A 12825-nucleotide genomic window follows, 5' to 3' on the forward strand; every position below is an offset into this window, starting at 1 on the left:
CCTAAAATGCATTGGACTTGAGTTTCTAACATTTCAGCTTGAGCAGTTTGAGAGTCCTACACTCGGTCATACACTTCTTAAATGAAGGCGGATACTACTGTAGACATAACTTGGTTTTTCTTTTTTCCTTCATGTGTAGGGCAAGAGCTGGTAAGATTCATTATCACGTAATGTTTTGTACATTATTTATTTTTAGGTTTGCAAACAATATATTTACAGATAATAAATAATAATTTTTCCTTTTCCCCTTTATTTTTATTCACGCGGTATGCTGTTCGAATGTAATTGGCATCATATGACAGATCCATTATTGTATATCTCCTTTTTTTATTATTTCTGTACTTAGATTTGCCTTCAGTATTATAGGGTATTATATTAAATATCTAAACATTTTATTTTAAATACATTAAAATAATAATAATAAAAAATTTTTTTAAATACTTTATTCGGTATGTTGTTTCACAATAAGGATAACTCTACATTTTTTGGAGTAATAGAGGTACATTAATTGTAATCTTTAAAGTGTTACAGTTTACAGTACAATTGTTTGTCCTCAGTCGCTTTGGTACCTCTCTCAAATCATCCTTATAATTTTGTAAACCCTTTATCAAAACAATTCATACATATACAGCTCAATACAATAGATTACCTGCAAAAGCCTGTAACTTGCTCAAAATCCTTAGTTTATCTCTCAAAGTAAATGTTTATGTCATTAAATATATCAGTATCATCAGATGACAAGTTCTTGTGTCATTTATCACAAACAAGATCATAATGCTTAGCCATGTTGTCAATATAACCGTGTACTCTGTCAATATTTCCTTGTTAAAAATATGGCTATGGTTTGGATGACAATGATTGAAAATGCACAAGGCTGCACTTTTTCTGTATGGTTTGTATCAGTTTCAACAGGACAAAGTTACACAACCATTTTAACTGTAAATGGGATATTGACTTAAAGAGATTGGACAGAATTCACATGTACTGTTGGTCTGCCATTATGGTACAATGTCATTGTGATGCAGTAAAGAAAAAGACAAAAACTATTTTAAAGCTCAAAGGGAAAAAAATACGAAATTAGAAAGATAAAAATAATATGGGGAATTACAGTGCGGTCTTTTTAGAGGCCACAGATTCTCATCCACAAAACAAAACAGATATTTTATCTTGCAATGCAGCTTGGAAATAATTTGGGAATATTATATCAACCACATTCCCCTTCATTAGTAAAAAGTCAAGATTCACCAGGAATTTATCAATTCAGGACACATTTACAAAAATGTGTAATAGAAATGCATAGAAAATATTCTTGACAAATTATGACAACTGGTTTAACCATTTTGCATTTATTGACTTTTATCATGTGCACTGATGCACTGATGGTGTGGAGGTTGAACTCCAGACTATGTTTTTTGCTGTTGACACTAGAGGGTAGTGCGGGATATATTAACATTTTATTATTAGTGTCGAAAACACTTTGGGTTGTATCAGGCAATTCACAGAAAAAAGAAGTTTAAGTTTACACAATAAAAGTAATTCTGCCATCAGATCTGCAAAGATGTCTCTACCAAATTATCTTTCAATGATAGAGAGTGAAGGTAATCTCAATTATCATTGTCATTATTGAGGCATTGTGTTTTTCTTGTTTGATTCATTTTTCTTTCAGGAAAACATTCCCTCCAATACTTCTACACAGCAACATCAGGCTTACCAAATTTTCCACAGTTTGTGTCAGTAGGGCTTGTAGATGAACAGCCTTTCACATATTATGACAGTAACATTCGCAGAGAGACTCCCAGGCAAGACTGGATGGCTAAATCTGAGGGAGACGACTACTGGGAGCGACAGACTCAGATCCTGACTGGCACAGAGCAGAGCTTCAAGAACAACATCAATGTTGTCAAAGAACGCTTTAATCAGACTGGAGGTGAGCACTGCTGTATGATATTAGAAATATAAGTAAAAAATACAAATAAATCAATAATGAAGGGATGTAATTTCAGAGAGGAGTATTGATTAGGCTACTATACAAGATTTGCATTAACATTCTTTTACTGCTCTGACCTTTTACAAACTTATAATATTTCTTTACTTTAACTTATAACAAATTTATTTGTGCCTTTTTGTGCATTACTTTTCTGCACATAAGCTGCATTATTTTTAGAGGCATCTGGGGTGAACACAAAAGATTTTACTTGAAACATTACATGTTTATTAAATTTTGGTATTCTAGGCCTTGCAGTTACACTCCACTTGTTACAGGAAGTATATTATTATTCAAACTTTGAGGTTGTTAATACAGAAAGTTCTGTATATATATACAGAGCTGCAGATTAAAGTGTCATGAAAGTTGCACTGAATTAGGGGAGTTTTGATATGTATGTTTACACAGGTAGACAGATATGTACTTAGGGCCTGTCCTAGGAGATCTGTGATACTAAGAGAGCTATCCATTAGAATTACCATTGATCTCATTAGTAGTTGCAAGTTTGGAAAGATGTTTGGCACGTGTTGCTTGTCAAATGCATGTTTTAATCCACATTATAACGTTATATCCTGGCTCAGATGCCAGGAGTTTATGGAGACTCATATTTTTACTATCATAGCCATTAACAGATAAGTGATAATGTTTACATAGCTGAGACATATCATGAGCTCAGGGACGGTCGTTCTTCTGTCCTGCAGAGTTTTGCTCCGGCCCAACTCACCTTCCTTCACGTAGCTTTAGTAATCCTGAAGACATTCAAGTGTGTTTGATCAGGGTTGTAGCTAAATTGTGCAGGACAGCTGCTGCTGCACTCCAGGACCAGCTGGTACACTATTGTGAAAACAATGGCGGCGCCGTGGGTGGAAACATACAGATTCAGGGGGCGGTAATATTATAATAAGTTCCCCTTCCTACGTCACAAGGGGTGCAAAATCTGAGCGATTTACTGCTGATTTACTCTGTTACTGCGGTAAAATCACTCTTCAACAGTGAGAAGAGTCTTAATAAGTATGATATCCTATTTAAGATTATAAATTTTTTATATACTTTATTATATCTTTCAGTTCAAGCACATTTAATACAGTTATACAAACGAACATTTCCTTTAAAGGCATAATATTTTTTACCGATAGTTATTCCTCATTTTTCCTTCTTCATTCTCTTCCTTTCACTTTTTTATCTTTTGTGATAATACCATCACTGACACATAAAAAAATAAATAATAAATAAATAAAAATAAACAAATAAATAATAATTAGAACAATAACCAATACATACACAATTAAACACTTTTACATACAAAAATAGGAGAAAAAAAAGAAAATAAAAAAATACAAGAAATACACACACAAAAATTAAACATTCACATATTCATATCAAACTCTTATAATGACACCTAATTCCTAATAAGTAATTCAAATAATATTATTTAAAACCAATTAATAATAATATTAAATAAATAAAATAATAAGTTGAAAGGGAGGCAGGGTTATATAAAGAGGTAATAAATGTATTCCTTTATTTTATAGTATATACTTTGATTTTAGAGGTGCCCAAATCTTTTCAAAATGTAAACTTTTGCTCTTAATTTCATGTTATCCTCTCCATGGAGCGACTTTAGAAAGTAAATCAAAAAATCATTTAAAACTGGAGATTCTTGCCTTCTCCAAAATCGTGTTATTGTTTTAAAAGCTGTAATTCTCAGTATTATAGATAAATATAACTCATCTTCACTCAGTAGCATATGTCCTGTACCTGTACCTTTATTATATTTGATTTCTTATTATATTACCTGAATTACTTCTGTCCAAAACTGTTTTATTATTTTACAAGTATAAAATATATGAGTGTAATGAGCTTTAAGTTCACCGCAGCTTCTCCAACATCCTGAAAATAAATGATTATATTTGGAAGATATTTCTGGTGTTATAAAATATCGCATATTGATTTTCCAAGCATATTCTTGCCAATATGGAGATTGCGTAGTTCTTAAATGTTCTTTTAAACTTTGTTTCCAATCTCCTTCTGTTATTTTATTATCTAATTCAATTTCCCATTTTGTTTTAATATTATATAAACCCGTACGCTTAATTTCTTTGAATATATTATTTATTCGTCCTATCAAGTTATCTACTCTATTAATTTTACTAACTTTAATCATAAACACAACAGAGGGTGAATATCATCTAAAGTTTTTATTTTAATCTCATCCTTTAAATAACTTCTTATTTGAAGATATTTGTAAAATAATGTCCTAGACGATACATATTTCCCCATATGCTCTCAAACGTCTCCATCTCATTGTCTCCATAAATTTGACAGAATCTCAAGTCCTTTTCCAGCCCAAACCTTCAATACATCATCAAAAGTATTTGGTTTAAAATCTGGATCTCTTGATATTTCTCTCAAACAAATCATCTCATGATCACTAATATTCATCACTTTGCAAATTCTTCTCCAACATTTAAAAGTTTCACTTGTACAATAATAACTAGTATTCACCTTTTTCTTTCTTCCACAAAATATTAATGTACTAATTGCATCACGTGACCCAGTTTCCATACATTTCCACTTTGATATATTATCCGCTCGCATCCAGCTCAAAATTGGCTCAGTCTGGGCTGCGTAATAATAATACTCCAGATTTGTCAATGATAACCCCACATTTCTTTACTATTTTGTAAAACCTTTAGTCTTGCTCTTGGTTTCCCCTCATCCCAGATACATTTTCTAAAAATAATATGCCACTTTTTGAAATGACTAAGATCTTTTATTACAGAAATCACTCGTATACTCTGCGCTGAGGGCTCGATACATAAAGCAAATATTTGAGGTGATAATTAAGGGATCCTCTTGTCTTGTCCTCCTCATTAATGCTAAATTCTCTGAATGAACTCCATTGGCTCTCACTCTTGCATTCGGTTGATTATATATTTTTTTAACTAATTTAATAAACCTTATGCTTCACAAGTTTCAAAAATGAAGTGCCGTGAGACCCCATCGAAAGCTTTTTCAGCATCTAATGTCATCATTAACATTTGCTTCTTAGTTTTAGTCGCATAATCAATAAGATTTAGTGTTCTTCGTACATTATCAAATAATACCCGATTTTTCACAAATCCTGTCTGATCTGAGTTCAGTATTGTTGGTATTATATCAGCAAGTCTAGTAGCGATTATTGATGTGAAGAACTTCTGATCTATTTAACGAGGATACAGGTCTATAGATGAACATTGTTTAGGGTCTTTCCCTTCCTGTAATATTACGGTTATAATAGATGAGTTCATGTCCGTCACTCATCCTGTTCTAATCCAGTTAAAATCCTCACACAATATTGGGGACAACAATTTATTCAATTCTTTATAAAATTCATTTGTAAATCCATCACTGCCGGGACATTTTTCTGTTTTACTTGTTTTAATATCTCTTAAAATCTCTTCTTCTGTTATTGGAGAGGTTAACACTTTATTTTGTTGACTTGTAATTGTAGGAAGATTCAAAGAATTCAAATAATTTTTAATTTTACTGAATCCAAACATCAAACATTCAGAATCTGGTTTATAAAGAGACGGGTAATAATCTCTAAAACACAAAACTATTTCTAACTTTCCCTTTCTTTCAACGAACCCTTCATCCCTTATACTCATTACTGCAGATTTTTTCTTTTTGTTTTGTTTTTTTAATTTAAACGCTAGACTTCTTAGAGATTTTGCACTATTATCATATACATTAAGTTCTTCTCAATATCTGCAATTGCTATTTTATCTAAGGACTTCTTTAACTCTTCATGAACCTCCTTATACTTTTCTTGTAAACTTTTTAATTTATTTTCTAAGTTGAACTTCTCTATTTTTCCATGATCATCTGCTATTATTTCCCGTCTCATTGTGGCTTTAGCATCCTCCCACAATATAACTGCTGTCTCTTCTCCATTATTATTACTCTATATTATTTCTAAAACAGTGTATTATTTTATCTTTAAAAATATTATCCCTAAGAAGAGAATTATTAAACCTCCATATTGAAGATCCTTGATGTGAATACTTGAGCTCCAGCTTTTCTCATTTTTTATGTTTTTCTTTATTTAAATGTGTTTCTTGCAGAAAAATAATTTCCCCTTCATCTCTCAAGTTTCTGGAGTACCTCTTTCTTTTTATTGGATTGTTTAAACCATTTGTATTTACAGTTATTATTTTAAGTCCTCCCATTTATTTATTTCTTTTTTCCCCCCTTAATAATATTTATATCATCATGAAGGGAAACATTAAACTCTTTCACCTCGTTTTCCTCCCTCATAATCACAATCTCAAATAAAGAAAAAAATGACACATTCACTCTTATCAATAGACTTCCAGCTGTGGCGTCCTTCACAAGTTTGCCTAATATTGTCCAACATTTCTTTTGATTTTGGATAAAGGGGTCTACAGATTCCCAATGCATTTGCTCCCTTAACATTTAGTGTTTTTCAACTGTAAGAATAATTTCTCTTTCCTCCCCTTAAAACATTTTTACAAAACAACAAAAAACAAAAGGAGAGAAAACTTGGAGAGAGAGGTAGGAAAAAAAAAATAAACTAAGAAATAAAAACATAATAGTACAATCATGAACATACAAAATGAATAAAAAATAAACCAAAATAATAGTAACAGTAATAATAATAATAATAATTAAACAAAGCTCAACTTCCCTCATTCATCTCTCCGCCATCCTTCTTTGAGGGTTTTATAATCAATAACCTAAGATTAATACATTTCTCTAAATTAAACATTTATATTGAGATAATTTCATTCTTTTAAATAAAACAAAACAAACAACAAAAAACCTCCAAAACTTCAAGGAGGGAATTTAAACTCTTTAACCCTTATTAAATTAAATAGTTCATTCCACTTTTCCCCTCTTCAACTGTAATAATAATAAAACCACTAAACAAAACTTAATTAAGTTTCCTCCTTCATCTCCCCTCCATCCTTCTTTATTAATTAAGATTAAAAATTTTATTGACTATATCTTTATAACTGATCAGACTAACAGTTTTCAGCAGATGATAAACTCACAAACATTCCATAGAGTTACACTGACAGAATTCAAACTCCAACTGAAACTCCAACTGTCAAAAAATTCAAATGTAAACAGACGCGCACACACACGCACGCGCACACACACACGCACACACACACACACACACACACACTTCTGACTGTCTGTCTGTTTTTAGATCAATCAAATGCAGATTGATTGATTTTCCAGCCTGAAAAATGCATTTTTTTTTTTTGTCATGATTTAAGCACTTAGTAATAAAATTTATGAGACAGTTGTTGTCAGATTTCATTGGTGATTTCAAATATGAAGTTAATCGTAAGCTTGGTGAACAGCTTTGGAGAATTTGATGTTTCCCCATTCAAAGAGAGAGGAGCTGCACTCACATGACTGAAACAGCTGCTGAGAGCGTTTCAAAGATGGCCGCCGAGTGAAATGACTTTCCTGAAAGAGACTTTGCTGATGCAGAACACTGAACTGCTACAACAGCACAACATGTTTCCATGGTTACTGTGCGTTCATCAGCTGATCCTCTGTGAAGATCAGTAACTCTGTGTGTGTGTGTGTGTGCTCATGTTGTACAACTATTTGTACAGGAAACTAACACACAATGTCATTTTCAGTAAGAAGCCGAATTATTTAATATTATTATTCCATCCTGAAGCTCTTAATGATTTGTGATCAGTGTTTCCTGTTGATTTTGTTCTTTCTGAGCAAAACCACTTTCTAAAACGCTCTCGATCTTTTAAGCAGAAACACCAACAAACCAATTTAACCCAAATGAATTAATAAAAAATGAATCAATAATAATTGATTATACTAATTTATACAATTTTTTTTTATAAAAATACTAAAATACATATGATTAAATAAAATATTAATTAATTGATTAATTAATATAGAGGCTGTTAGTTATTTTTGTGTTGCTTTCTTGAAAAGAAAGATAAAAACTCAAGCGCTGTTCTAGTAGGCATCATTTCAAGATTGTATTTACACACAGCTTCTCACATCTTCATTTTTAAGACTGTAGATGGACTCTGATAAAACGCTGTTCATTCATCTTTGATTCAAGAAATCTCTCACTTTTCCTCCACATATGTTTTAGTCAATCTCCTGCTCATCAGAAGGGTACGAACTTTATGGTGGCAATATAAATTCAAAGACCCAAAACACTCTTACTGTGAAAGATTGTTTGTCAGATCTGTACACTTTTCAGTTAACCATATTTATAACTCAGGTTTTATGTTTCAGTTTTGCCCAAAACGTGCTAAAACTGAAGTATACACACATACACACGTGTGTTTCTTTTTTGTCCTTCCATTGGCTTCTATAGTGAGCTACTCATATTTTTTTTTATCTCCTGTTCCTGAACCTAATCCTCACACAAACCTTTCTGCATATTTACATTTTAATTACAATAATATTATTTAGTGTGTTTATTAAGTCATATCCTCATGGAGACTTCTGGTTGTTCTCCAAATAGTCTGTAATGCTTCAGTGTAATCAAAGTCTAGTATGAAATCAATCACTATAGATAATATATAGATACATTTTACATTATCCAAAGATTCTTCCAAAATATGTTGTGACTTTCTGACTGACTGATGATTTTATTGTGATTGTATGAATAGATTTTTCATACAATATACATTCATTGTCTCTTTTCCTCAGGTGTGCACATACTTCAGGAAATGTACGGCTGTGAATGGGATGATCAGACTGGAGAAACAGATGGGTTCCGCCAGGAAGGTTATGATGGAGAGGACTTTCTGTCTCTGGATTTGAAGGATAAAAGATGGATTTCCCCAGTGCAGCAAGGATTTCCCAGCGCACAGAAATTGAACAATTACAGAGCTAATCTTGAGGGTAATAAACATTACTTCAGCACTGTGTGTATTGAGTGGCTGAAGAAATATCTGGAGTATGGAAAGAGCAGCCTGCAGAAAACAGGTACATCAATTCTTATCCAGCAATGAACATGTGTTCCTAAACAATATTGTTCACTAGAAGAAGAAAAAAATTTATACATTTTGTCTCTTGATGTTTAGATTATTTAAGCATTACAGATAATGTGGTCTTTGTGTTAATGAATAATAAAAATGTTCCTCAAATCGAGGATTGAATGGGAGGAACTTATTGCAAAGGATATAGAAACAGACCCTTATCTCAGGCCCTTTGTCCAGCTGTATTTCTATTATTTGTAATATATTGTATATACCTATAATTAATTATTCAGAGGTATGGTGAAGCTTGAGTGCAGTCTTGTGATCGAGCCCCTCCATTGAAAAAACAAATCAGTTTACCTTTTTCGTACTGATATTATAGGAAAATATGAATTCTTGTTTGGAACTGTAGCAACTCTCTTTTTCTTTCTCTCTCTCAGTTTCTCCTCAGGTGTCTCTGTTGCAAAAGGATCCCTCCTCTCCAGTGACGTGTCATGCTACAGGTTTTTACCCCAGTGGAGTAACAATCACCTGGATGAAAAATGGACAAGAGCATCATGAGGATGTGGATCTTGGTGAACTTCTTCCTAATGAGGACGGAACCTTCCAGAGGACGAGCACCATCAGAGTTACACCTGATGAGTGGAAGAAGAACAGGTTCAGCTGTGTGGTGGAACATCAGGGCAAAACCGTGACAGAGAAAAAGATCAGGACCAACAAAGGTAAGAGTGATAATATGTGCAGACCATAGAACTATTTATATTCATGTTTTATGTTTCTGTTTAATATTTTCAAATAAAATAAATAATTAAACAAAGTAACTGTTGCTAAATACCAATGGACCCTGCATCTGCCAATAAAGATGAACTGAAATAAATACCATTAAACCATATAAACCAGGGGTGCCTAATCCTGTTCCTGGAGATCTACCTTCCTGCAGAGTTTAGCTCCAGCCCTGCTCAATACACCTGTCTGTAATTATCAAGTGCTCCTGAAGATCTTAATTAGCTGATTCAGGTGTTTTTTATCAGGGTTGGAGCTAAACTTTGCAGGTAGGTAGATCTCCAGGAACAGGGCTGGGCACCCCAATATAAACCATATATGTTCATATCATGTCATTTTTGGGTGATAGCATGTAATAGAGTTTAACTCTGGGTTTTTGAAAACAGATGTTGTTTATTGCACTTGTAAATACAACATTTCATGATTTTAATTGTAGCTTCTAAATTCCTAGGGTTATTTAAGTGTGACATTTTTAATCGCCGTTAATCCTGAAACATCATTAATCACAACATCCCTAAATCTGACCCAACAGAAACATCTGTTCCCATTGCCATCATTGTTGGTGCTGTCACTGCTGTCACTGCTGTCATCCTGTTGGTTGTCATTGGTGTTGCTGGGTTTATGGTGTATCGGAAGAAAAAAGGTGAGGGCAGAAATGTATGATTTTATGTCACTATACTGACTTTTACAATATGTTTCACATATTTGTGTTCTGTTTTGTTTTGATATTCTTGGGTGAAATCACTGAAATTACAGTTCTCCTTTTTGGTTGTTTTTCAGGCTTCAAACCTGTCAAGCGTAAGTTTCTCATAATATCTGTTTGAAGTAAATGCCTCAGTAGCAGATGGGCTCTGCCATTCTGCACTTATGTGTGTTTATGTTAGTATCTTTATATGTCTAAATCTGTACTATTTTGGCCTTTTACAAATAATAAATACAGACATATTGTAATTTAAAATCTCTTATGTTGTAACCAATGTATTAATTCTACACACACAGCAACACTGTTCTAATCATTCTTATATAAGCAGTGGTGTTGCATTTTTTTGTTACATGTTTGTCATTTTCTCTTCCAGCCTCTGATGATTCCTCTAGTCAAAGAAGCACCAACACCCTAATATGTAAGTGTGAAATTACTTGTCAGACAGTCCAATTGTCTATCCATGTGAGTTAACTACGACAATATATCATTCATAGTATGAACAGATTTGAATTGTTAATTTTTTTTGTTGTAGCTTCTGGCAGTGGATCTAGCACCTCAAGTTAGACATCTCATGGCCTTATATATGTAAGTGTGTTTTTATTATTCAGTACAATTTTCTCAGTCATGTGAAGTGAACCAAATGTAATGCTGTTGTTCCTGTAATTTTAGGTCACAACGTGACTGAGAGAACTGATCCTGACAAATAATGTCCAGCCTTCTGCCATAGATCTCTCAGAGAGACGAACACAAACACATTCTCTTCTTCTCTCTTTCTCTCTCTCTCTGACATGTCATAACATGTCATTGTTTTTTTTTTTAGTTGTTTTTTTTTTTTACTTATTATCCAGTGCTAAAAAGTCTTTTCTTTCTTAAAAAGACTAAACTGTGGCACCAGAAATAAGATGAAACAGTGCAAAAACAAATCATTTTCAGTCAAATACAGGTTAAAACCATATTAAACAGCCCTAATATTCTATACAGAATTAACATGCACAAGTAAACATACAATAGAAGGCTTTTCAATTCACATAACACTAATCTTACAAAAGTTGATCTCACATTAACTGTAGGTGCATTACTATTTGGGCAAAAATATTGTAAGTTCATACATATTATATTATATTGTATTTTATTACCCCTGTGATGGACTGGCCATCTGTCCAGAGTGTTTCCATGCCTACGGCCTGAGATGCTGGGATTGGCTCCTGCATCCCTGCGACTCTAAACAGGATAAACAGTTTAGGAAATGGGTGTATATATTTTAAAGTCAGGATTTTTGTAAATTGTGATTTTCCTCCTGTGTGAAATCTGTTCTATAAATTCATTCTGCTTTTTCACCTTTTAGATCATTTAATAAGATAAAACGGGAAATTATGATGCCTACTTATTATGTATTGCTATTATTTTATAAGGGATTAACTAAATATTGTATATGTGTTCTTGTTATTTTTGATCATTATGGTTTCATCACTTATTGTGATCTGTGTAAATTTCCTGTTTTTTGCAATGTTATGACTCTGCTGTGAAAATATATTTGTTTTGGATTCTACAATTTTTCATGATCGTATAGTTTATCTTTCATGCATCAGTTTTGTAGACAAATTAAACAATTTGTTGTAACAGTAATGATGTCACTCTTTCTTCTACACCATTCAGTACATTTTACTCAGAATAAGCAGAACATCTTATCCCATCCTATCAGTTTATATGTGTAGTGTGTAGTTTATCAGGAGAGCACTTTAAAAATGAGATGTGAATTTTCACAATTTTCCCTGTTGCTTAAAAAAAATTTTTTTTTTCATATTTTTATTAAAAATAGAAAAAACTTTCTTCATTTAAATTTTATTCTTAAATCAAATGTAAACATTGACCTCGAATTCCTCACAAATTCATCAAAAACACAGCTATGAACACCCATTATGTAGTAAGATTTATATTTTAATTGGACACATTTCACAAAATCATGTAGAAATTTACCCATACTGAGTTAATTATTAAATACTACATTCTCTGGGGGGAAAATCTTACTCAGTAAAAAACAAAGCCAAAAATTAAATTATTAAGGACATAAACACAAATGTGTATAAACATATACAAAGAAACATAGGCATACAGATACAATATAAATATAGATGCTCACACGCACACATACACAAAACAATCCTGAAAGAAACTTATTTGGCTTATTTAGCACAGTTCAACTATTTACAAACACAGCTACACCTCTTCTTTCACCGCCTTCTCTAGATCAACATTTGGTGTGAACTAGAGTCCTAAATCAAAAGTGTGGCAACAGCCATCTAAGTTTTTTTGAAATAAAATCAAGACACATTAACACACATTTTGCAGTGTTTTTTATTTTCAGCATTAAT

General features: G+C 32.5%; 1 protein-coding gene across 3 annotated transcripts in view; it reads left to right on the forward strand.

The window, feature by feature from the left end:
* The first annotated feature begins 1646 nt into the window (after positions 1-1646).
* LOC127500841 (class I histocompatibility antigen, F10 alpha chain) overlaps positions 1647-12825 on the forward strand; it is a 46007-nt gene continuing 34828 nt past the window's right edge. The window contains exons 1-8 of one of the 3 annotated variants that reach the window (XR_007926448.1): positions 1647-1927; positions 8696-8974; positions 9408-9689; positions 10283-10393; positions 10531-10548; positions 10827-10871; positions 10986-11038; positions 11123-11396. Coding sequence is in view for 2 of the 3 variants with exons in the window: in XM_051872389.1 (XP_051728349.1) it covers positions 1810-1927; positions 8696-8974; positions 9408-9689; positions 10283-10393; positions 10531-10548; positions 10827-10871; positions 10986-11017 (885 nt within the window). In the remaining variant the exon portion in view is untranslated. Of the gene's footprint in view, positions 1928-8695; positions 8975-9407; positions 9690-10282; positions 10394-10530; positions 10549-10826; positions 10872-10985; positions 11039-11122; positions 12080-12825 lie in introns of those variants that run through there. The other 2 variants (XM_051872389.1, XM_051872391.1) reach the window with 2 other exon arrangements.

The sequence above is a fragment of the Ctenopharyngodon idella genome, chromosome 19, assembly GCF_019924925.1.
Source record: "Ctenopharyngodon idella isolate HZGC_01 chromosome 19, HZGC01, whole genome shotgun sequence".
In the NCBI taxonomy this organism is placed as follows: domain Eukaryota; kingdom Metazoa; phylum Chordata; class Actinopteri; order Cypriniformes; family Xenocyprididae; genus Ctenopharyngodon; species Ctenopharyngodon idella.